This window comes from Anoplopoma fimbria, chromosome 24 (assembly GCF_027596085.1).
Source record: "Anoplopoma fimbria isolate UVic2021 breed Golden Eagle Sablefish chromosome 24, Afim_UVic_2022, whole genome shotgun sequence".
NCBI classification, from domain to species: Eukaryota; Metazoa; Chordata; class Actinopteri; order Perciformes; family Anoplopomatidae; genus Anoplopoma; species Anoplopoma fimbria.
Genome location: NC_072472.1, coordinates 11,643,884 through 11,668,903, shown reverse-complemented (window position 1 = coordinate 11,668,903; position 25,020 = coordinate 11,643,884). Strand labels below are relative to the sequence as shown.

The 25,020-nt window shown below is 39.7% G+C and overlaps 2 protein-coding genes across 6 annotated transcripts; both read left to right on the top strand.

Annotated features, from left to right (window-relative positions):
* Positions 1 to 2,492: 2,492 nt before the first annotated feature.
* On the top strand, positions 2,493 to 12,207 carry LOC129113477 (dixin-A-like). Of its 5 annotated transcripts, none has more exons than XM_054625793.1 (20): positions 2,493 to 2,665; positions 3,199 to 3,325; positions 4,002 to 4,127; positions 4,299 to 4,521; positions 4,756 to 4,857; positions 6,574 to 6,668; positions 6,741 to 6,844; positions 7,279 to 7,362; positions 7,654 to 7,758; positions 7,860 to 7,910; positions 8,004 to 8,108; positions 8,270 to 8,323; positions 8,466 to 8,537; positions 9,054 to 9,119; positions 9,478 to 9,627; positions 9,778 to 9,841; positions 9,925 to 10,021; positions 10,222 to 10,330; positions 10,557 to 10,636; positions 10,719 to 12,207. In XM_054625793.1, the coding sequence occupies exons 1-20, from the start codon at positions 2,603 to 2,605 to the stop codon at positions 10,726 to 10,728; spliced, it is 1,887 nt and encodes a 628-aa protein (XP_054481768.1). In that variant the 5' UTR covers positions 2,493 to 2,602; the 3' UTR covers positions 10,729 to 12,207. The 5 variants fall into 5 exon arrangements, with proteins under 5 accessions (XP_054481768.1, XP_054481771.1, XP_054481770.1 ...); XM_054625796.1 differs by having other exon boundaries at positions 3,196 to 3,325; positions 6,580 to 6,668; XM_054625795.1 differs by having other exon boundaries at positions 3,196 to 3,325; positions 9,481 to 9,627.
* A 1,126-nt stretch (positions 12,208 to 13,333) lies between these two features.
* On the top strand, positions 13,334 to 23,585 carry dlat (dihydrolipoamide S-acetyltransferase (E2 component of pyruvate dehydrogenase complex)). The gene is made up of 14 exons (XM_054625394.1): positions 13,334 to 13,784; positions 15,308 to 15,409; positions 15,506 to 15,630; positions 17,107 to 17,260; positions 18,284 to 18,410; positions 18,628 to 18,803; positions 18,923 to 19,067; positions 19,195 to 19,262; positions 19,771 to 19,884; positions 20,199 to 20,306; positions 20,424 to 20,542; positions 21,578 to 21,740; positions 21,874 to 22,010; positions 22,104 to 23,585. The coding sequence occupies exons 1-14, from the start codon at positions 13,530 to 13,532 to the stop codon at positions 22,231 to 22,233; spliced, it is 1,923 nt and encodes a 640-aa protein (XP_054481369.1). The 5' UTR covers positions 13,334 to 13,529; the 3' UTR covers positions 22,234 to 23,585.
* Positions 23,586 to 25,020: the final 1,435 nt, after the last annotated feature.

The following is a 25,020-nucleotide window of genomic DNA, read 5'->3' as shown; positions in this document are numbered from 1 at the left end:
AATGTTTTGTTATGGATATTTTCAGTTACTGTAAGTTGTCATTGTCTAGAGTTGAAAATGATGATGATGATTTTGTATATTTATGTATGCTGTTTTTTACCTGCATATTTTTCATTCTCCATATCTCACAGTTTGTTTACCTGCAAGTTTGCAGTAAATGGAGACAAAAGAAGAGATTTGCTGAGAGCAGTAAGGGTTGGGAATAAACCATTCTAAGACAACTGCAGGGCAATCTGGTTCTTGAAGAGTATGTATGGAATCCATGGCCATTTTAATATGTAAACTTTTGGCTCAGAAGAAATACATTGTTGTACTGTGAAAAAAAAGTCATAGATCGATAGTTAAAATAGATCATGAATGAATCAGCAAAAAATTAAAAACGGTGGGAGAGAGAGAAAACTGGTTCGCTCTGTGTACTCAACTGTTGATCAAAAGGTCTCGGGTGCTTTTGGGAAACAGGAAAAAAATTGGAGAAACATCATGATAATCTTCGAAAATATTATAACTCAAGGGAAGGATATATTAAAAAACGTTTATTATAGTGGCTAAGCAATCAAAAGAGCCAACATGTTTTGACCCCTGTAAGCCTAAGTCAAGGTATTCTACAAACAAAGATTTTCTAAGATTTTAGAGTGCCTGTTTATCCTTTAAGTAAAAAACAGTATTGCAAGTGTTAAAGAAAACCCAGGATGAGAGATTGGTTGTTAGATCCAAACTGCAGTTGTCAGGTAAGTAATACAGTATAGCCCATCTGATATTGTGTCAGAAACTATTTGAGTTATATGACCCACACAATGTAATGCTCAAGAGTAAGGCACAAGTGTGTTGGGTTCAGAAATGTTTGAACCTTTATCAAGTAAGACCTATATGTAAAAAAAAATGTGTGATAATACAGAGGATAACATAATATAATTTACTTGGCAAAATACACTCAATGCAATGAAATCCAATGTATGTGGGTCATTTTAAATAACACCTTCACATTATTCCAATGACTTCATTCCATTATTCTGTAGACCTACTGCAAAGTCTGTCTTTCACTTTTGTGCACAAGCATCACGGATACAAACAAACCCTTTGCAGTACCAGAAAATGTGCTTAACTAGGGTTTAGCTGCCATCTAGTGTTAATTCATATTAAAAGATCTGTGAAACACATTTTGAGGATACAGTAAGGCTCCCTGTCATTCTGTATTGCTGTCAAATATTACCTGTAGATCAATTTTCATTTAATGTTATCTCTGCTGAATCAACACAAAAGTACTCTTCAATCCTTGTTTGGAGAATGACCCTCTTTAAAAGTGCATGTGGCACCTGTTAACGTCAATAATAGCCAAATGAGTTCATTTACAACCCCCTGGACTGCTCATAGTTGACCAGCAGTGTATTTTGATGGACACATAACCCCGTATTGGACTCTCTCTCTCTGGATGAGCCACAGTTTAAGCACAGTTGCTGATGAAATCATCTTCTAATACTGTGCACACCACAAAGTATTAGCACACACGCTACCTTCTCCAATCCCCTAACCCCGGAACATCTTCACCATCTCACAGAGCTGCCTTATTGATAGCTGTCAGTTTCAATCAGTTTCACGTGATTCAGATGCAGAGAGACAGTGTGCCTCTTTTAGGACACAATTACCGAGGTCTGCGCGACCCCGGTGACCTCATAGCTGGCTACTGCCATGACTATAACAAGCATTGTCTAAAGGGGTCAGCTCCGGGGGCACGTCGTCGGAACGCAACGCAGATGGTGGAGGCCACAATGTTGCACAAACCTACAGTACCAGTCAAAAGTTTGGACACACCTTCTCATTCAATGTTTTTTCTTTATTTTTTTCTACATTGTAGATTAATATTGAAGACATCCAAACTATGAAGGAACACATATGGAATCATGTGGTAAACAAACAAATGCTCAACAAACCAGAATATGTTTTATATTTTAGATTCTTCAAAGTAGTCGAATGAGAAGGTGTGTCCAAACTTTTGACTGGTACTGTAAATCAGATAAAGAATCAACGCGTCAGGCAGACTAGACTAATATTATCTATTCTTATACAAACTAAACAACCCCTTTGGCCATGCACACACACTAGGGGAGGCTAGGGATGTGGCAGGTTAACAATTGGGATGCATTTTGCTACCAAAGGGGGTGGCAACTCTATTGAAAGTCTTCTAACTGAGTTGTTGGTATGATTTGGACTATTTATTGTGTGATCTAGCTGGACATTTTTTAGATTCCCTGGCGTAATATGAATTACATTTTTCTTTGCTGTTTGTACGTGTCTGTGTTTTATATGTATGAACAAATGTCTTAATAAAGTTATTGAAAAAAACCCCAAAAAAACCCCCTCTGTTTTATCGTTGACATAACTTTTCTCCAAATGCGGTTTTATTTTGAAAAACCCGCCACCGGAAGTCACGTGTGTCAGTGCTGTCCGCTGCCTTGACGCCGGTCTCTCGGAGTAACGGGAGCCGTCTTCTTCTTCGTCTCGGTTTGTTGACGTTCTGCAGGAGTGCAGCACGAGCGAGTCGCGGCGTGGAGCCAATGAAGCTCCGACCAGCTCATTCACCTTAAATGGGTTTTCCAGTTAAAAGATGATCGCCTCACTTTCTAGAGGAAGTCTGCTGGACGAGGTTCTGCATGGGGGCTTCAACGAGGTAACGTTAAAGTCACTGGTTCGTTAAAGTTGTTAGTATGCAGCCATTATTCATCACGTGCGTGCTCTGTTCGACAGCCTAGCACGCGGGACAAAATGACCAAGACGCGTCAGTATGTTTCTAAAAATAAATAAAAATAAGTCATGCACAAGCCAAACATCCTGTTTTTTGTTTGTTTCCTCTGTTGTGTTCAAAATGGGGTGCGTTTTTTTTTTTGGTATTGTTTCCCTGACGACGGGCTGTCACGTGACTGAACTAGACCGTGTGAAATAAAGGCAAGAGCACATCCATGAGACAGGACCAGACTGGACTGAACATTAAACTACACGATGACATTCACAACAAAGTGATATTCAGTCTGTGGTGGGACAACAGACTGACCCCCTTTAGTCCTGTGCCAACATAATAAACAAAGGGACTCATTTGTCTCAGCCTTATTTTGCCCCCACCCCACCCCCCCATAACGCTGTGTTTGTGTCCCTCTGTGGTTTATTGGATTTGTGTGTGTGTGTCTGATTCGTGGATTGCAGCAGCAGCTGGCAGCCTATGTTTCCTGGGTGAACTCTCAGCTGAAGAGGAAACCAGGACTGAAGCCCATCATAAACCTCAGGCAGGATCTGCAGGATGGGGTGGTGCTCACCCAACTCATAGAGATAGTTGGTAAATACACCTGTGCACATTTACACACACACACACACACACACACACACACACACACACACACACACACACACACACACACACACACACACAGTGTTCACGTGGTGTAGTAGTATTGGAGAAAGAATAAGGAACAAAACGTTGTCAGGAGATGAAATTAGTATCTAAGTAAATTAATGAGGTTAGTATTATGTTAGAAATATATTGTAAACATAATGAAGATTAGCTTGAAATGCAACGATTTATGGTCCGGAGAAGTATTTTTGGGTTCTGCATGTTAATTCCTGCTGTGAGCAAATATTTTGAATTAATTGACCAATTATCCATTATAGTCAGAACACATTTCAAAGAGAACCACAAACCTATTCTAGTTGTTGTTCATACTCTTCAGTGTTTGATGCACCATTATTCTGCAATTTATGCAGTATTAGCTGATAGTTCCACAGGGAATGTGTCTGTAACACACTCACCCATAGCATTATACACACTGTGTAACATTTGAGATATTATATAATAAATTAATACGCTAAAAACGTTTAAATGCAATTAGGTTTTATTTATACCTGAACTGCAATGTAGTCATACTCATTTGGTACTGATGTCTAATTTGTAGGTGTATCATTTTTTATTTTATTCTTCCCTTCATTTTTTTCTCAAATCTCATTCACATTTGCAGCAGGGGAAACGCTGGAAGGGGTCTACGTTGCTCCACAGAACAAAGAGGAGAGCTGGAAGAATGTGGCGCAAGTCTTACAGTTCATTTCCTCCAGACACATACGCATGCCACACATATCTCCAAAAGGTAAATCCTAGAAAATTTGTAGGTTTTTTTTTCTCTTTGTTTTAAGAGCAGGTGTTCCTACACATACAATTTTGTACATCCCCATCAAGGGAACAGTGATCATTTGCTTTGTGAAACTTTATTTCACCGCATAGTCATTACTTAATTGATATATGTTCCCTTTTTGTATAGACATTGTCGATGGTAATCTGAAATCGGTTATGAGGATAATTCTGGCGTTGGCTGCCCACTTCAAACCCTCAGCCAATCACAGGGCTGCTTCTGGAGGTGGGAGGAGTTTGACAAGATGCTCTTCCAGCCACAACCCTCTCTCCACTGTTGCACTAGCGCAAGGTGCCGTTGCTGCACTGGCATCAGCACGACTTGATGCCTCGCAGCCCACACGTCTCCAGAGGTATGCTGACAGCAAAAACCATAAACACAAATGTAATATCCAAATGCTCTCTGCCACAGCAAGCATTTCTTAGGTCCGTGTGTAGTCTTTGCTGTCCTCTGGTGGACAAACGGACAAACAAAATAACATCCTCACAACCTAAAATAAGGCTGTTCTCTATACATTTGTTATCAACACTGTGTGCCAGTTCTTATTTATAAATGAATTACCTTTGCTTTGTCTGTCATCTTTTAGTGGCTGGGGGTTGGATGTGGAAAAGAATGTGTGTGTTCGTGCACTGGTTAAGCAGTATGAAAGAGGATCTCCAGATGAGCCGGACAATCCCCAGCCTAGCAGGTAATCTTATTTTACATAAGCATGTTTTAAGCATGATAAGGCACATTTGATTCAAGTGAAGGATAAGGATCGTAGTCTTTTTTTTAAATTCACATTTATAATTTCAATAAGCATTTTTTTAAATATTCTGTAACACTCACAGGTTGGACCTACTTGCATACTTTATACACTCAGTATGGGCTGGATCATGTTGTCAGGTTGTGTCCTTTTGAATAATGCCGGGCTGTGATGATAGGCGAAATAAATTATAAAACCAAACCTTTACTAAAAGCATGTTGGCCTAAATTCATCAAGAAGGTTACTACAGTTTGGTTGCCTGATGACAAGTGGTATAGTTATGCAATTTATGTACAAAAATAGATTTTTGTTCAAAGTATTTTTACATTCAGTGTTTTTGAGAAAACCAACTTTTCTTTGTTGCTATTTATAGGGTAGCGTTCAATGTGCCAACTCCGTTCAAATGTTCAAGTACTCTGTTATCGTGCATTTTCAACACCTATTTTTCCACACAATAATAGACTTTACTCTGTGGTTTATTTGCGTGTGCGTATGTGTGTTTGTACCAGTGCCTGACACAGCATATGACTCCAGTACTCCAAGCGTCACCCTGCTGTGTGTGTAGTACTTTGTAGACATGTGTGCAAACCACAGGCGGGTGATAGAAATAGACAAACAATCAGGCTTTTTTTTTTTCTCCAGTCACATGTCCAGTTATGACTGTGGTGTTCTTTTTATGGTGATATTGTGAGTGTATTAATGTGAGTGCAGACGTGGATCTGTTTATAATGATATAAAGAGAAGTGCGCGTATTGATTTTTATTTGTAGAATTATTTTGAGGTTTCGTCAGGAGAAAAAGATTTAACAGAGTTTCGAGAGATGCTAAGCTGTGTTTGTTGCCATGACAGCTTGCTGGAAGGCGAGGGGCAGGGTGTGTGATAGTGCGGAGAATCATCGAAAGTCATGAGTTTTTTTAGATGCTGATTCCAGAGACCCACTTGAAGGGTGGAACTTGGGCTCCTTGGAATTTATGAGTTTAGCCCGCTTGTAGCTCACTATGGGGGGGACACAGATGAAATGGTAAGACCAGTCACTGTGGGTGTGGATTCCTGTGCAAGTGTGTGTGAGTTTATGCTTCTTTTACCATCACTATAACAATTCTACAGTGCTGCAATGCAATTTGAAATGGGGCTGTAAATGAAGTGTCTGTACGCGGCGTGCAGTTTGTAAGTGCTTTCGTTTGCAAAAGCACACAAGTTTGGGTTTTATAAAAATATGTGTTACTCTCATGTTGCTTTTTTTCTGTCCGTCCCATTCCCTCTCCTCTCTTACACAACCTCCATCTAAATATGAGTAAGAATTTCAACAAAAGGAGCATTACTTGCAAAGAGACGGCGCTAATATGTTGTCTATGAAAACAGTCTGTCGTTTTGATTTTGGTGAATGACTTGGTTTCTTGGCACTATTGAGAGCGCAGACAGGGGCTTTGTGGGACATGTATCCAGTCTGACAGTTTAGTTCCATTACAAATGTATATAATATATTATATTACTACAGACTTATTACAACAAAGTGTGATGTTACCCAGCATGGTCAAAGTAGTATGCAGTAGCACATAGATTTTTATATTAACACAGCGTTTAAATAAATGTTAACATGCACACACCTCCATGCTTCTCAGGAATAATTTGATAAATCAATATTTTGTCCTCCCCGAGCCTCAGCTCCGCCAGCCCACTGTCACCTCCGAGAGCTCCACCCAGCAGCCACTCGGAGAGACTGCAGGAAGACCACCAACAACAGGAGAGCAGTGGTGAGTTCTGTTCCGCCACAAACCAGCACGCCACTCGAACATGTGATAACACTGTGTTATGTGTTCGTGTAGTGGAGTCATCTCATGTCGTAGCGGAGACGACGTTGGACGGTTCTCTCAGTGAAACTTTGGAGCAGGATGTGCAGGAGACCCGTAAAATGGTGTCTGCTTTACAGGTACATGCATATTGAATTTTGTCTCTGGTAACCCTCTTTGTATAAATACAGATTGTTGTTTTTTTCAATCAGAACATCTTTATGTTCCTACTCCTCAATATTGAAGGTGAAGGGATGAGTGCATATTTAGTATTTTCTCACATTTTGTTTGAAGATATAGGAAGAAGTATCAAACCTGGCATTAGGAGTCATTGACTGACCTTTTTTATTTTTTTACTCCTACTAGTGTGTTGCAGTACCTCTGCAGTGTGTGTATAGATCTGATAGGACACTGTGACATTTTTAACACCACTTTTTTGAATTTGAATGCTGTGCATTATATACATCCAACACCCTACCCGCTGCTGGTTTAACTGATCAGTGCTCTCTGAACTCAGCGATCTCACTCCAAAGTACAAACTGGTGTCACATGTTATACCCTCTTTGTTTTCAAGGCTCTGCTGCTGCATGGTTCGCTGCCTGAGGATGAGCAGGATGTGTCTTTGAGTTTGGACCAAGGCAATGCTGAACAGCAACTGGTAGCGAGAGCCTCTCCATTTATTGTTTCAATTTTATTCCTTTTCTCAATCTTTATTTTCATTTTCTGCCCTGCTCTCTCACTTCTCTGTGTCACACTCTTCTTTGCTTTGTTTTACCAGCTCTTTGTGTTCAGCACGGATCACATTTCTGTTGCTTTACTGTGTGTGTGTGTGTGTGTGTGTGTGTGTGTGTGTGTGTGTGTGTGTGTGTGTGTGTGTGTGTGTGTGTGTGTGTGTGTGTGTGTGTGTGTGTGTGTGTGTGTGTGTGTGTGATGGGGACACGGGTATCAGTTTCCCTTCTTTCTCAGTCCATTGTGGTTTTCACACACATCCCTTTTCCAGGTAGTCATTCACAGTCGTTTGGATCAGAGCATGGAGGAGGCTCGGGAGCTAAAGGTAAATAATTGTGTCATTTGTTTTCTTTATCTGTCAATATGTCATTTTATCATTGGGACAAAATTCACACTGAAGAGGGTGCTGTTTGCTGTTTGCTTTAGAGGGAACTGTTGCGCTGTAAGCAGGAGATGAGAAACTTGCAGGGAGTCAAGGTAAGACTATGACATTTATGTTATTACCCAGTTAAATATAACTCTTGGTTGCTGGCTAAGGTATGGACTTTGTGTTGGTTTGGAAATGTGCAGGACGCCCAGCAGCAGAGACTGTGCACTCAGGAGGCATCGATACTGCAGATGAAGCAAGAGCTTCTCCGAGCCAGCATGACGAAGGATGAGCTCAACAACCAGAGTGTACAAAGTCTATTAATCTATTCAATTTTTTTTTCAAGTAATTGTAACGTTTTAAAAACACTTTTAAAATGTTTTTTTTTTTACAAAACTGTATTTAGTAGTTACTGTATAATTCAGATGTGTATTGCAAATGACCCTCCTCTGTGAAAAATGTGTTATAGGCCGAGCTACAGTGGAAGCTGGAGGAATGTAACAAAATGTGGGGAGAATGCAAGGTGAGGTACTCTAATCCCTCTCACTTTATTGGTTTGCTGTAACTTAGTTGAATCATTCTACTTTTTATTTACACAGCATCTGTTTATTGAGTTTTTGCTAATTGATGAATTCCACCTTTTCTCTTTGGTTGGCGGAATGCAGAAGGAGATGGGACAGAAGGACAGGCTACTGCAGCAACTCAAACAGAAGCTTGAAGAAAGTAAAAATAATCAGGTATGTGAGCCAGTGTTTGGATTTTAAAGGAGGGTTAAACAAGCAACACTGGGCTCAGCTGTCCAGTTCAATTCTCTGGGTGAAAATCTCAGACCAAAAGTTAATCATTAACTCACTGTTTTAAATTCCCTTCACATTCTTGCTTTGAAGTTTTTATTTTTATTCATCTTTTATCATCAAATGAATACTAAAACGTACTTTGATGCAAGAGGAAAGTGTAAATGTACTCAGTTCCTCCTTCACTTATTAAATGAGCTGGTCACTTCAATCTATCGAGGTATGGAGTAGATATATTTGAACTTTTAGGATCTAGCATGTTTGTATCAGTGTGTGTCTGATTGTTTGTCAGAGAGGTGGAGCATAAAAAACAGCATGCAGGTAGTAAAGTTTCTTTATTGACTTTTTCTGCTCTAAAATCTTAACAAACAGTCGAGGTTTGTATTTAATATTCAGTCTGTGTCAGGACGCCATGAATTCCGATATACTTTACACTGCGAACATTTTTCTTTTTCTCAGATTCCCACCAGCACAGAAAACAATGGGTATTCGTACTCAGGAAATCCAGCTCCGTCTATGTCAGACGTAAGTACTGTTTTTATTGATAAGGCTGTTCAGTTAGTTGGCCCATTTATATTTTTCTAACAAAGCATCACAGGACTATTCGCTCACATCCTCCTGAATTATATTCTCTTGCAGTATTTAGGCTACATACTATAATTTGATTTATGAAACACCAGATTCCTCATTTAAAGAAATTCTTGTGAAAGGCAAATTACCTGGAAGACAGTTGCTTTGAAATACAGTATTTGTAGGACATAACATGGGACAGGATGTGATTAACATACACAAAAACAGCACTGGAAGGCTCTAAACACACACCAAGCTGTTTTCTATGAAATAAGCATTTTGTGTTTTTGATTTTGTGTTTGTTCTCTGTCAGCAGGCAGAGGAGGTTCAGCTGCTCAGAGATTCACTTAGGAGTCTGAGGAACAACTTCAGAGACCATGACCCACAGCACCATACACTGGACACCCTGGAGCAGGGCATAGTGTCACTCATCGACAGACTGCATGTTCTGCATACACACAGGGTACGAACACAAGCATACACCAATGACAAATGAAAGAGTACGCTATTAAATTGATTTATGTTGTTAAATCTTATTAGTTCTTGCTACTTTTGGCAAATTGTTAGTATTTAAAATTATGAAGGGCTGTCAACATTTATCCAAATACTGCAGGGAAGGGGGAAATCTCCAAGACGCAAAGGCCAACACACAGACTCTGACACCTGGCCTTGCACAAGTAAGTTGTTTCTAACATTGCACTCCCCAAAAACACAGAACAGGTATGATTTTAACTAACTATGTTTCTGTTGTTCATTTCAGAGGTTTGTCAACCCCACAGTGGTTCTTCTGCCTCCACGAAAATCCTTTATTTTACTGGAAAATCCCCAACACCTTCCATGATCAACATACCGAAGAGGTGCGTGTGTTTGTCCCTTTATTACGTGTATTTGTTGTGAATTTGGTCATAGTCTCCATTGCTTGCCAGCCAGCAGTGATGCTTATAATTATTACACATACATTTAGGCTAGTTGGCCATAGGTAGAAAATAAAACAATATACATTTATAAAAGTAACAAGCCGACAAGACGAGTGAGTCTCTTTGTACACATTGTACAGGTTGGGTGAGGTTACTCTAAAGGATGTCAAGGCAGCCGTGGATCGAGAGGGAAACTATAGGTACCACTTCAAAGCCCTGGATCCTGAGTTTGGCACTGTGAAAGAAGAGGTAAGAGAAGGCTGTGACAGTAATAGTAAACTTTGTGCACACTAAGTACGTCCATATTCAGCACTAGCCTGTTTTGTGCTACACTCTTAAAGATGGAGGATGAAATCCATAGTCCTTGATCTGTGCAAAATGCATTCCAACATACATATGACATGTGAGTATAGTTCTAAGAGAAGAGGTCAGTAGTCATATATGAAGATAGTATGTTCTTAATGTCTGTGTGCAGGTATTCCTGGATGAAGCAATCATTCCAGGCTGGGAAGGAAAAATAGTGGCCTGGGTAGAAGAGGACCATGGAGAGGAAAGGTAACAGCATGCTGATTCTGCCTCTCTGTCTTCATTTTCCTGAGACTCCATGGTAAACGATGCATTTTCTTTTGTGTCTTAGGCCATTTTAGGTGCAAGCTGAAGGACATGACACCTTGTCATTGCTCTTGTTCACTCTGATCCGAGAGGCACATCTACACAACTGTTCAACAGAGGTACAAGTGGACACTTTTGAGATTTTAATTCTTAGCGAAATACTGTAAGACTTGTCAGCAAGAGATTTGGGTTGATCAGCTGGTACTAAACCACACTGATAGCCCTAAGCACTCTGGAGACAGTGTTAATCTGTTACTCATATCTAGAATATCGTGACGCTCAGTGCCTTACAAAGTAAAGTTATCTCCATCATGTGTTTGTTATTGCCAGACTGTTACTCTTTATCAAAACTGGACAAAAGATTATTTTGATTTGACTGTTTATAAAGCCACAGTTCTGTTAGTCTTCACCTCTAGTTGAAACCACAGGTTTGTACTGTATTTAAGAATTTGAGAAAATGTACAAGTCATTTTTAAGTGATAAGTATCACTTTTCATTCCTTGTTCAACAATGAACAAACGCAACCAGATTACATGTTAGAAATATGTATTTACCGTTGTTTACATTTCAGTTCATTGTGAATTTAAATTGAATTTACAGTATTATCTAAGAATAAGGGAAAAAAAAAATCTGACAAACTTTGTACATCTTCATTTTGTTTTGGTGCTGCACAAGGTTAATTACATCCAGTATGATTACAAGCGGTCATTTAGAGATGTCAGGACAGCATTTTTTTTTTGCAAAAATAAAATCAACAAATATTTCAGTCTCACTAAATAGGACCCAAAACCAGATGTGGATTTAAATGTGAGTCTGTAGCTCACCAGCATGCATGTAAACAGAAATGCTGAAACTGAACTGCTGTCACTGAAATTTAATTGATGCTGGAATTTTGATGTTCATGTAGAAATGCCGATGAAGAGCACTGTTGTTTTGTTTACTTTATGAAATTGTTTTGTACATTTGTGTAAAATTATTTTCACTCTACTCTTAATGGCTCTTATCTGTTTAGGGAGGGACTCCTGTGAGATTAGAATATGCTCTTGCTCCTGTTAAAAATATGCTGTAGTTGTGAATTTTACATCAGACATTTAAAGGAGACTTTTGTCCTGGAACAGTGGACAATCCCACTATTTATGGTATGTATGCATAGACTGTATAAAAGAAGTGTGTGGGTGTGTGTGTGGCATCAGGATGGACCTTTGATATGCTTTCCTTCACTTTGCTTCTATCTGCCTATTTGGGATCAATGTGTTTGCCTTCACTAACAAGCCAACTGAAATATGCATCAGTCTACGTTTATATATGACATGTTTAAATGCCATAACTGCCTGTACTGTGAAATGTACAATTTGCTTGTAAGATGGTTATAAAATATGGTTACTGTCTGTTGAAAAAAGAAGACCGTTGTTGAATGTTAGAAAGACTGAGATTTTTAAATAAAGTCTGCATTTTGTTTTTAAAAAGGTGATCCATTTTTATGGTGTCTAGGAGACAGTGGAGTTTTACTAATAAACGGCTATTGATAAACAGTTCTTGCAATTTCAGAGCCTTTTCTCGTATCTTTAAAAAATCACATGCGTCTTCATTTACATCACTTTAGAATGTTTCACCATAGATGAAAACCGCACAGCTCTATGCTTCCTTTTGGAAATGTTTTATTTATTTCATGTCACTTGGGATGGATCGGGGTGTTGGACCCTGAAACCTGACTGACCTGCCGGGGGTTCAGTCATCACAAACTCGTGCTGTGCAGCCAAACCAACTCAGCTCAGCACACAGGACTTAATTTGAAATTCAACATCAGTCCCAGAAGGTACCAAAGAGGCCCAAAATGGCAGGCTGACAGACAGTCCAAACCACCCCACATACTTACAATAATTGGAGAGGACAAAGGAAACTAACTAAATATTCACATTTAAGAGCTAGAACCAAATCTTTGATTAACAAAATGATTGCAGAACAATTTTTGTTTTACCAAATGATCAATCTGCTAATCATGTCAGCACTAAAATATGCTGGATGTACAGTAGCAGTCAAAAGTTTGGACACACCTTCTCATTCAACTACTTTGAATAATCTAAAATATAAAACATATTCTGGTTTGTTGAGCATTTGTTTGTTTACCACATAATTCAATATGTGTTTCTTCATAGTTTGGATGTCTTCAATATTAATCTACAATGTAGAAAAAAATTAAAATAAAGAAAAAAACATTGAATGAGACGGTGTCCACACTTTTGACTGGTACTGTATATGTCACAAAGTGTGGAATAATGTGATTTTTTAAAAGTTAAATAAAAGGGTAAAACTGTTTTAAGGGTTTAATAAATATGCTTTATGAAAGGCAGCTACATTCACCTTAAGATACTGTTAATGTTCATGGGTTCTGGTTCTCAAGTCAAATATTTTACTGAAACCGTGGTCGTTGATATAATTGCTTAAAATATAGCCTTGCAGCTCCTGAATACTGTTTCTAGTACCAACCACTAAGCTATGTATAAATGTCTTATCATTTCTTATTTAATTCAACTTTAATTAACATTTCAGTTCTATTCAGCATGGGTTTCGGTGGTTGAAATTCGAATGGACACGGTTTACGACACGTGGACACGGTTTACGATACGTTTACGACGCCTCTTTCCAAGCTACGGCAGGAGAAGGAGGGGAGCCGTAAAGCGATGTGTTTTGGACTGGAGGAGGTCATTGGAAAGTGAGCAGTGAGTGCGGGCTGGTTCCGGAGGCACAGAGACACCCAGTGACAGGATATATCTGATGCCGGTGTGAGACAAATACACAATTCAACCTCTCTGTTTAGCGTTTCAACCGCGGCGACATGCTCCGTCTAATCCTGCGGCTCAGGCCGTCCTCCGGGCTGCCCTGTCCCCGTGCCCTCCTGGTCGGGCCTGCTACTCCCAGCACCCGCTCCGTGGCCGCTACCTGTTCTCTGAAGCGGCTTCACTGCGGAGCGGCGTCCCGGGCAGTGTGTGCGGGCTCCGGCTTCAGCCCCAGGGGGACTCTGCTGCGGTGTCCCCGGCTGGCGGGCAGCTATCAGGGCGCACGTTTCTACAGCCTGCCGCCGCACCAGAAGGTAACGTTTACGGCAGTTCGGGTTGCTATAGCACCGACGTTCGAACGTTCTCAGAAACAGCTAGCATGACCTCCCTAGCTGCTAGCATTGTAGCTGTGATCTACCAGACACACTCTGGCACTGCTGCACAAGCTACACCCAGATGATGCATGAGCTTTAAGCTGTGAGGTTTATTTAGCAAACAGTGTTTCCTAGATATGACCTTACCAACATAGTCATTAACATTGGAACTTGGTACATGTTGCATTTAATCAAATCTATATGACTTAAAAGACATTCAGTTATGAGTTAAAAAGGGCCCCATAAACCACAAAAATCAGCATGGGTCCTGTCACATGTGTTCAACATTATACACTTTTATATGTTAATTTAATGTATTTGGTGCAGCATACAGTACCAGTCAAAAGTGTGGACACACCTTCTCATTCAACTACTTTGAGGAATCTAAAATATAAAACATATTCTGGTTTGTTGAGCATTTGTTTGTTTACCACATAATTCCATATGTGTTCCTTCATAGTTTGGATGTCTTCAATATTAATCTACAATGTAGAAAAAAATAAAGAAAAATCATTGAATGAGAAGGTGTGTCCAAACTTTAGACTGGTACTGTACACTTCTATATGTTAATTGATGTATTTGGTGCAGCAGATATTCACTTGGTTTGTAAATAGGCATTACTGGAAACAGAAAAGGTCTACTGCAAAAAAAAACATTCTACAAATGTAAAAGACTTGAATGTACACATTGGTTTTACTAAACCTAAATCGAGTCTGCCTTAATAATCAGTCTGTAACACACCAGCATGCTTGTCAACTTAACAAGCTCAACCTGAACTGCTGATTCTGCAACTTTGATGTTCATGTAGAAATGATAGAAGTCTGCATCTATCAAAACTAGATTATTTTTTTCCACCCATATTTCACATTATACACTACACTGACTTGTCTAGTGCTGTTGTTGATTTCCATACCTCCATTCTAATTTTGAGCAAGTTTTGAGCATGAAGTCAAAAGTGCCAAAATTAAGTATTCTATAAAATCAGTGAGTATTTTGAAAATAAATACTTGATTTTTGATTTTGCTGTTGATACACAAATTAATAGAAGGAACTGCTCACAGCTAGAAAATGTTTAACTAATTGCGATTCATGTATGTGTTTAGCTGTTGTGTCTTTACATGAAGCACTTGTGGATATCTGCTATCAGATTTTACACAACCTTGAAAATTAATGCAAAACATTACAGATGTGACGAATGAGGCTGTATGTGGGTCAATTTTTCTGAAAGGGGATCAGCTGATGATGATGTAGCAACAGCAGTTACAACCCCGGATAGTTGCCAGTATTTGCAAAGCTGTGTCATTAAGCCACAGTGAGGATACTGTTAAGTGTCAATGGAGATTTTGTTTTTCTTCTCATTCTTTCTTTTTTTTTAAATGTTTTTTTATCCACAAGGTCAAATATGGTGCTTCCTCATGACTCCTTCATTTTTGAACACCTGGAATTTGTTTTGTGTTCATCAGGTGGAGCTTCCTGCACTGTCACCCACCATGCAGACGGGAACGATCGCACGCTGGGAGAAGAAGGAGGGGGAAAAAATCAGCGAGGGCGAACTTATAGCTGAGGTAAGGACCCGTGTGTGTGTGTGTGTGTGTGTGTGGTGCCATATTCTTGTAGGAAATTGTCCCTACACAGTTTAAAAAATGATTCCATCTTTGTAGGTGGAGACTGACAAGGCCACTGTTGGTTTTGAGATCCTGGAGGAGTGCTATATGGCAAAGATCCTTGTTCCTGAAGGGACCAGAGATGTCAGCATTGGAGCTGTAATCTGCATCACGGTTGACAGGTAAATTTCTGCCCTTCGACAATGTAAACTACAGACTGGAAACCAAGTTTAACCTCACTCTATAGAATAATTGTCTGACTAAAATGAGTCTGCAATATTTTCTGGGTTCTCCTGCTTCTTCCCACAGTCCAGACACATGCAGGTTAGGCCACTTCACATCCAAAAGTCGATAAAAAGAATCTTGGCGGGAGATTGTGTGTCATTTAATTTTATATCACACGTTACTTATTGATACGCTTTATCATAAACATTTAAACCAGCAGTGTTATCTGTGCCTGTGTTAATGAGTGAAAACTATTTCATAAGCACCTTTCAATTGTAAAAGCTGTAAGCCAAGTCAAATCTCAAATCAAATTCTGCTCAGTATTTCATCGGCGCTGTCTGCAACCCGGAGTGCAGAGGGGAGGGCCGGACTACTGAGACTGGTGGTCAGCTGTGTAGTGCACCACAGCTGATGAAGTTATCATCAAATAGATAACATCAAATAGCATTATAGAATTGCAGAACAGAGCGTCAATAGTTTTCAGTAATATCTTCTAATACTGTGCGTATATCACCAAGTTGTCATATGTTTTTGTTTGTAAAATAGTTGCAATGAACACATCGATGGGGAGGAATACGGTATACATAGACAAACTGAAAACAATTATACAATGCAATTATCAGAGGGCACACACTCCGCCTTCTCCAGTCACCTCGCCCACTACATCTTCACCACCTGCATATATGGATTGTGTGAATTAGCAAAATCTGGAAATATAGCCAGTGACAGCTCTCACACAATCATTACACTCCATATCCTATTTACGAGTCCTAATCACGATGGTGGCAAAGTTCACCATGACAAAAATTAAATAGATAAATAAATGTTTACCGATCAAACTTCCATTTTCAAATGATACCCAGGGTGGGGGATACACTGATTGATCATTTTGGAAGCAATCAGTCTGACTGCTGTAAAGGTATAAAAACTGTGGTGACACAGTCATAATGCGTAATGCTGCATGACGGATGCACTGGCCCTGATAGCACTGGACTACGTGAAGGGAAGTATTCGGAATGGACGTTAATGGACTGAAAAATTGCTTTTCTTGGCCTTCCTCTTGGTAGTTGCAGTGACTCACCGTAATGAACCATTGATCAGCAGGCTTGTTTCTATGCATTAACCTTCATTAGGTGCTTGGTATTAGCCATTTATGATTGAATGTGGGAATGTAGAGGGCCAGATGTGAGGCTGATTCATGTGCACACATTTCCAAGTTGATTTGGGATTTATAAATGGAAATTGCGCACCGGCAGGTGTGAAGTTTTATAAATCAGAATATTTTGGGGCGTACGTACACTTTCTCACTTCTACATACGCAAACATTTAGTGTAAATCTTATGAGTTTGTTTTTATAAATATAATTTAGTCTAGTTGCGGTTATGCTTTGTGTAAACAAATGTGTAATATTTGTGTGTATATTTTCCCTGCAGCCCTGACCTCGTCGCAGCCTTTAAGGACGTAACGTTGGAGTCTCTTCAAGCAGCCGGTGCCAGTCCTTCACCAGTTGCCTCCACTCCTCCTCCTCCTGCTGCTGCTGCCGCTCCCCCTGCAGCCCCGGGCAGCTCTTACCCCACACACATGAAGGTAGGCTTGTTCTTACATCAACAAAGTACAGTCATGTGTAGAAGATGTGATGGGCTGGATGTGATGACGAGATCATTGTTTCTACTGCATGTTAGAGCAGGGCTGCAGAGTGGAGTTATTTAGTGACGGGTCGTTTTCTCTTTTTAAAAGGGGTTTTCTTTGCGGCAAATGCTAAAATTTAAAACCATCTTATAGCATGTTGAGATGAACACACAGAGCAACAATTTAACAGAACCAGTTTTCAGCAGGATTGTCTCATTTTCATATATGACAATATATGCCATAAGAATAGTATAATGAAAGATGTTACAGTCACTTAAAAAAATGTGTACATATTAGCTTTCGATTTTTACTGAAACCAGAAACTTAAAACATAATTTCTGATCTTCTCTGCATTTATCAGAATATGTCTTTTGACGTTTATTGAAGTACAAGAGTTTGTTGAAGTGGTTTCTGTGTTGTCAAGTCTCTAAAGCTAACTTTTAAATGTTGGTATTAAGTTGTAGATTAATTTGTGAAGAAGCTTTGACCTTAATGCCTGTATATTTTGTCAGTTTTAAGGAAGCATATCAAATAAAAAGCTTTTTAATCGGGATTCTATATTCTTTCTTAATGTAAAAGATTTTCAAGGTTCTTTTATATTGATAAAAAACACAAGCTTCAACCAGATATTCTCATTAATTATAATACTCACATAAAAAATAAACACATTTGTATTAAGTTGTACTTTTTTGTCGATGTGAGCAATAGTTCCTATGGTGAGTCATTGATCTGAACAACAAAATAACATGTCACATCCAGCTGTCCAGGTTGCCGTTGTTGCTGAGAATAAGAACATAATGTTATCTTTTGAACACAGTGTAATATTTAGGGAGGAAAAGTGATTTTATCTTTCAATCAGACGAAACATAGAGGCTTTAATTTGTCAGAGTCTGCTCTTACAAATGTACTCCTGCCAAACTCAAACTGGGGAGGTCACAGTTACATAAATTCTCCTGTTGCTCAAGCTTTCTTGTGTTGCAGGTCACACTTCCTGCCCTCTCTCCCACCATGACGATGGGAACAGTGCAGCGCTGGGAGAAGAAGGTTGGAGAGAAGCTGAGTGAAGGAGATCTGCTGGCTGAGATCGAGACTGACAAGGCGACCATAGGTAAACCTAAACCGACCTGACACCTCAGCATATTTGCACTGTAGACTACAAAGCATTACAGTGTTATTTAACACTTGGTAGATTATTGTTTTATTTTATCATGCCATGTGATGTCGTGTAGGTGTCCCATATCAGAAGAATCACTCTTACAACTGACTTGTATCCTGAATAAAAGCTCACCTTGCTCAACATGTCCCCCTCATGTGTTTGTGTGTAGGCTTTGAGGTGCAGGAGGAGGGATACTTGGCCAAAATCATGGTGGCAGAGGGAACTCGGGATGTTCCACTGGGAATGCCGCTCTGCATCATTGTAGAGAGAGAAAGTGACATCGCTGCCTTCAAGGATTATGTAGAGACTGGAGTGGCAGAGGTTTCCGCTCCAGCTCCAGCACCGGTGAGACACTAAGTGAACATTGTACCCAAATACTCCCCAAAACATCCTGAATCAGCCTCAATTCAGATAGCTTGTACAGGTATGATTGTGATTTGTGAATGTTTGTGTTTATGTTCCAGGTTGCAGCTCCAGCTGCTGCAGCACCGAGTCCTGCTGCCACAGCCGCTGCCCCAGCAGCAGCAGCCAGGAAAGGTCGTGTGTTTGCCAGCCCGCTCGCCAAGAAACTGGCTGCCGATAAAGGAATTGACCTTGCACAAGTCAGCGGTAAGTAACCACGATCTTAATAGTAATGACTATTAAGATCTTTAATGGAAGATATTTAAATATAGAGCTATAGAAAGCAATACTTAAAATATCTTATATACTGCACACTGTGCTGTTTTCTGTTCAGGCTCTGGTCCTGATGGGCGCATCACCAGGAAAGATATTGACAGCTTTGTACCACCAAAGGCTGCACCTGTAAGTAAAGCTAACACTTAATTCTTTATCAACGAGCAATGCATTTTTAATCATATGCAACAACTTCCATTCCCATTATAGATTTAGCATATCCAATCTTTGAATATAAGAATGTAGTGCTAAAACCATTTGCTGTTTAATTGAAAAATCATTATGTCATTCATGAAGCAAAAAATGCCAGACTTTGATTGTTTCTGCCTGCTAATATGAGAGATATTTATGCTTTCTCCTGTTTTATATTATTGAATCTCTTTGGAGTTTGGCTGGTTGGTTGAAAACAAAATCTGCATTTGAAGACCTTGAGCTGTGTGAAAATGTGAATAACGTGTCAGACATAGAATGGTTTTGACATAATTTGGAATTTGTTTTCTTTGTGTGTCCAAATTATTTTTAGTTACTATAAGCTAGCAGGTCTTCAAGTCATGAAAGTTCTAGTGTCCTACTCTATTTGCCTCAATGTTTTGTTTTAATTCATTTAAAATGCAAATTAAATTATTTCCGTTGGCAGGCCGTCGTTGCTGCTCCCACTCCAGCTGTAGCTCCGGCTCGTTCTGCTCCTGCTGCAGCACCTGCTGCAGCAGCTGGGACCTTCACCGACATCCCTATCAGCAACATCCGCAAGGTGAGAGTAATACACACCTGACTTTTAGGGGTCCATTGTGTTGGATGAGGACTTCCTCTCCTCTGAGAGCACTCGGGTATAATTCCTGACATGCAGGGCTTGGTGCTGGAGTTATTGAATGCTGTGAGGCAAACGTCCTGAGGGGCTTTCACAGCGCAGCTCTGTTATCTTTGACTTTTGCCTCCACAAATGTGTGAGTGCCAGACAGGCCCTCACACACATTTATCAACACAAGCTCAACTATCGCACCTTATTCCTGTCCATGATGAATTCTGGATCAAAGCTTCATTGCAAAAAATGCGTCTCTCCCGCAGGTCATCGCTCAGAGGTTGATGCAGTCCAAGCAGACGATTCCCCACTATTATCTGTCTGTAGATGTCAACATGGACCAAGTGATCGAGCTTCGGAAAGATCTCAATGCTGTGAGTTTTCATTTATAAATAGACTTTAACAGAATGACAGACAAGAAATCTTTTTTCTTTCTGAACTAAAATTATTATTTTGTGTGTCTCTAACACAACCTCGCCTCGTCTCTGCAGGAGGTGAAAGCCCAGAATATCAAGCTTAGTGTGAATGACTTTATCATCAAAGCCAGCGCTCTGGCCTGCCTAAAGGTTCCTGAGTGCAACTCATCCTGGTTGGATACGGTCATTCGACAGTGAGTAAACACACATAAACAGGCATCACCAAACACATGTAATATATACAGTGAACAGGAAACAAGTTCTCCTGGTTTGTAGATCTACTAATCTTTGGCTTGCAGACATGAGCTGGTCGTAGCACACAAACATAAAGTTATCAACAATTCATATTCATCAATCAAAGTCTTCTTATATAGTCGACCTGTCTTAGGTTTTTTCATCTTTACATTTTGTCTGACATCAAAAAGTCTTTACATCTGAAATATAAATTTAAATTGTGTCGCTCATATCCATGGTAACATCCAGACGAATGGATGCATCACTGTGCAAGTGAATTTTTCCATGGTTTTAAAGGTACTATGTGAAGCAATTGGTATGTATTAATTGCTTTGTATTGCCAGTGTGTGAACAGATTGTGAAGTAACTTAAAAACTAAGATCTTCCATGACTTTTTCAGTTGCCTGTAACAGCCAGTGGACTGATTTCTGTGTAAACCATCAAATGGTTATGCGCCTTTTCTCTCTAGAGCGCATCTACGGCACCAACAGTATGGAGCTAGATAAATGCCAAAGTAAACAGTATTACGGTACAGAGCAAGGGTGTATAACTAACGATTGCTTTGATTTCAACTACACACCAGTTACATTTTGTGACTGCATCTTGCACAGCTGCAATGCTATGCTAAAATCTCTCCTCTAAAATGTAAACATCTGGTAAAATAGTCACAACCGTCTCCGGGTAGTTCCCACTACAGTGAGTGTCTCCTGGACCCCTTTTTTCACGATGACTCTCGCACAGATTCACAAGTTGAATACAATATCAGTATCACAGCTGTGAGGGGAGCAAAAGAACAAAAGAAAAACTGCAGCATTGTTAGAATAAAACTGTTATCTTTTTATTTGACATTGGTCTCTAAAAGTGTAACTGCACTATTGTGCCAGTAGGAGGCACTCAAAGCACAGATGTTATTTCTCCTCTTCTTAGTTAAGAAACAAAGTCACCTTGACCACATTTCTGTGCTGTCATCAGTATTGACTTTAAAATGTTTCCAGGAATCATGTGGTGGACCTGAGTGTAGCAGTGAGCACAGCCAACGGTCTCATCACGCCCATAGTCTTTAACGCCCACACCAAAGGACTGGCTGCCATCAGCTCCGACGTGTCGGCTCTCGCTGCCAAAGCGAGAGAAGGCAAACTGCAGCCACATGAGTTCCAGGTACAACACGTAATCTGATTCTGTTGATAAATGTAGTTTTCTTAATTATAAGAGTTGTGAAATGATTAGTTTTATGCAGATTTTGTCTATCTAGCGAACCAGCAAATTGAATCGTTCCTCTTGTTTCCACCAGGGAGGCACATTCACAATCTCTAATTTGGGAATGTTTGGCGTCAAGAATTTCTCCGCTATAATCAACCCCCCTCAGTCCTGTATCCTCGCGGTCGGAGGCTCAGAGAAACGGCTGATGCCTGCTGATAACGAGAAAGGGTCAGTGTCATGACTTCAATACTATCAACATGTTGCCCATATTGCATTTCTAAATTCAAATCTGACGCAGCATCCATTTGGATTTTTTTGCAGGTTCGACGTAGCCAGCATGATGTCGGTGACGCTGAGCTGCGACCACCGGGTGGTGGACGGAGCGGTCGGAGCACAGTGGCTCGCAGAGTTCCGCAAGTTCTTGGAGAAACCCGTCACCATGCTGTTGTGATTGGACTGAACTGCTGTTAAACTGCAGCAACAGGCAGTGGCCTCTCACTGAAGTGATCTGATTGGTCTAACTAGTCTGGATCCTCCCATGATTGGCTGCCTGACACCAGGTCACTCCCAGTTATCCTGAAGGGGAAGAGGCGGAGCTTACTCTGCTAACCTGTCTCTTTCTCTGTCTGTCCTGTCTGTCTTTCTCTCCTCTCTCTCACTCATACGCTATTTATTGAGGCCCCTTATCAAGAGACCAGAATTAGGTATAATTTATGCTAGAATAGAGACGGGTCTTATGTCACTAAAACACAGAGTGTTTTACAAAGGGAAGAGTTACATGTCCAACCAGCGAACATATTTATCCCAAAATGTGTGTGTGTGTGTATGTGTGTGTTTGTTTCTGCACATTTTAATCTGTGATTTTGTGTGAATGTGATAAAGACAACTGGAAGTGGAGCTATCTGTTGGTTCCAGTCTTTGGAGTTAAGAGTTGTGATGTTTAAGGATGGAGCTAAATATATGTTAACTTAGAGACACGGTTCAGATCTACACACACACACACACACACACACACACAAAAACCTGTCCCTGTTCAGTGGCCACACACACACACACACACACACACAATTGAAAAGTTAAGTGTGTTTCCCGTGGGTTGATGCTAGAGTGTATATTCTTCACTGTGAGATGAACACAGTGCTGTGTGTGTATATATATATATAAATATAAATGGTGAGTTGTTCGGTCAAAAGTAAAGGAGCTATGTTGAGGCCTCACCATATCATTTAATATCCGTACTGTCCTGAATGATAACAAACACTCTTCAAGGAAGTACTAAACGGTTCTGCCAATTCTCTCTCTTCGATGGGAATGTTTTATGTTCTAATTTCGGGCTTAAACACTTTACTTTTTGAAATATTCTATATTTCACTGCTGCAACGCACAAAGCTGGTGCTGGATGTTTGTTTGAATAAATTGGAAGAAGTCAGTCTTGTGCCATATGCTCTTTGGTTTGGGTTTGTATAAATGGACATATTGTAAGTGCCCAAATTAGAGCTCAGTGTAATCACACAAAATCTCAAAAATATTTTAACTAGGACTCCCAAGAAACTGCCCTGCCTTTTTAATAATTGCTGAACATCTAATGGAAGAAAGTAAAGATCTAAACCTGCAGTCCTTGCTCATTAACGTTTCCTTGTTTTGGATTTGATCTGCAATATTGTCACGTTGAACTGCTGTCTTTGTTTATATCGGCAACATCTGAAATCACCAAAGTAACATGTATATAAATGAATAAAGGTAAAGAGAAAGCTGACAGGGTCCAAACAACAGACCTCATTGGGGTGAAATAATAAAAGGTCAAATTTGAAAACCTGAAAAAGTCACATCTTGCTTTGCAGCTCACACCTGAAGAAACCTTTTTTATTCCAGCCTGAGTTGAATCTTACAGTTGTCTTTATTCAAGTGAAATATTATTTATTTCATTTCCTGGCCCCTGTTCTTCAACATTCCACTGATTTGTTTTGGTTAATAGCATTAGTGGACCACTGTTGCCAATACGCCATGTATAACTCCATGACAGTTCAGTCATTAAGACACTCCCAAAATCACCAGAATGGTCATTTGTGTAACGCAATTTCCTTATGCTCCCATACGGGGCTTATTAAATCTGCTTTGTATGTCCACTGATTCAAACTTAAACGTGGTTGAGACTGGTGAAACTAAACTACACTGGAACATATTTGGATGATCGCTGGAAGACTTGGCAGGCAGATCGACTTATGTGGGTCATGAATAACTAACACATTTTATGCAAATCCATCATAAAGCAGCCGTGACAGCATTTTGTTTAGCCCATGGGTCATAACTTCGATGATGTCCTTATCACCAGATGACTTGCTGCGAGTGTCAAAAACTAATCTTTTTTTCCTCAAACCAGTCGGTGACAACCCTCCCTAACTGCCTTCAATCCATAAATCACTGTGCACAGATAAGTGTAAAAACCTGCTTTCTTTCCCCCTAAGAGCCAAAGAGCTGGTTTGGGACTCTACAGGGTTCTTGCAAATTCAGGAAAAAGAAATTATAAATGATAGATGATGGCTTATTATCCCCCGGTGTCAGAATAACATGTTCGCAACATTAAATCCCATTAAATAAAAAGTAGGGCTGCAACTCTCATTTTCAAAATTCATTATCATTCATCATTGGGTTTTTTATTGTATAAATTGATTATTATTAGTCTTAAATACCTTTTGTAAATAGTGAAACATGCCCGTCTTATTTCCCGGAACCTTACATTTTGAATCTATAGTGATAATAATCAGTAAAGAATCAAATCCTCATTTTTGAGAAGTTGTAACTTAATTGATGGATTATGATTTTGTTTTGTAGACTTCTGTTCGGCCCATTAATCATTCCAACAATTATGAAAAATACTTCCTAAAAGAGAGACTATGTAGCTTTTGTAAAAAAAAAAAAAGAATTAACACAGTTCTCTTTGAAAAGAGAATTAATAAGCAATTAAAGGCACCCTTACTCTATTTTCATACTCTCAGAAGTTTTGATATTGTTAAATTCCTCAACCACTCCTCTCTACTTGTGCTACTGTTAAATTACAGTTTAACATGCTGCAGATACAATTTTTAATTATTTTATCACAAAAAGTAAAACAATCTACTGAATTAAGAAAATGTTGGGAAATGCATCCATGCCAACAAAACCTTGCCGCTATGCACTACATACTGTCGATGTTTTCTATGAAGCAGCTGCAGTAATGTATGTTTCACTAACTAATTAG

Coding starts and splice junctions, on each gene's coding strand:
- LOC129113477 (XM_054625792.1), top strand. CDS start 2,603: ATGATCGCCTCACTTTCTAGAGGAAGTCTGCTGGACGAGGTTCTGCAT. Junction 7,911..8,003: donor GAAACTTGCAGGGAGTCAAG/GTAAGACTATGA, acceptor GGAAATGTGCAG/GACGCCCAGCAGCAGAGACT. Junction 9,842..9,924: donor TGACACCTGGCCTTGCACAA/GTAAGTTGTTTC, acceptor TGTTCATTTCAG/AGGTTTGTCAACCCCACAGT.
- dlat (XM_054625394.1), top strand. CDS start 13,530: ATGCTCCGTCTAATCCTGCGGCTCAGGCCGTCCTCCGGGCTGCCCTGT. Junction 17,261..18,283: donor CTTACCCCACACACATGAAG/GTAGGCTTGTTC, acceptor CTTGTGTTGCAG/GTCACACTTCCTGCCCTCTC. Junction 18,804..18,922: donor CCGCTCCAGCTCCAGCACCG/GTGAGACACTAA, acceptor TTTATGTTCCAG/GTTGCAGCTCCAGCTGCTGC.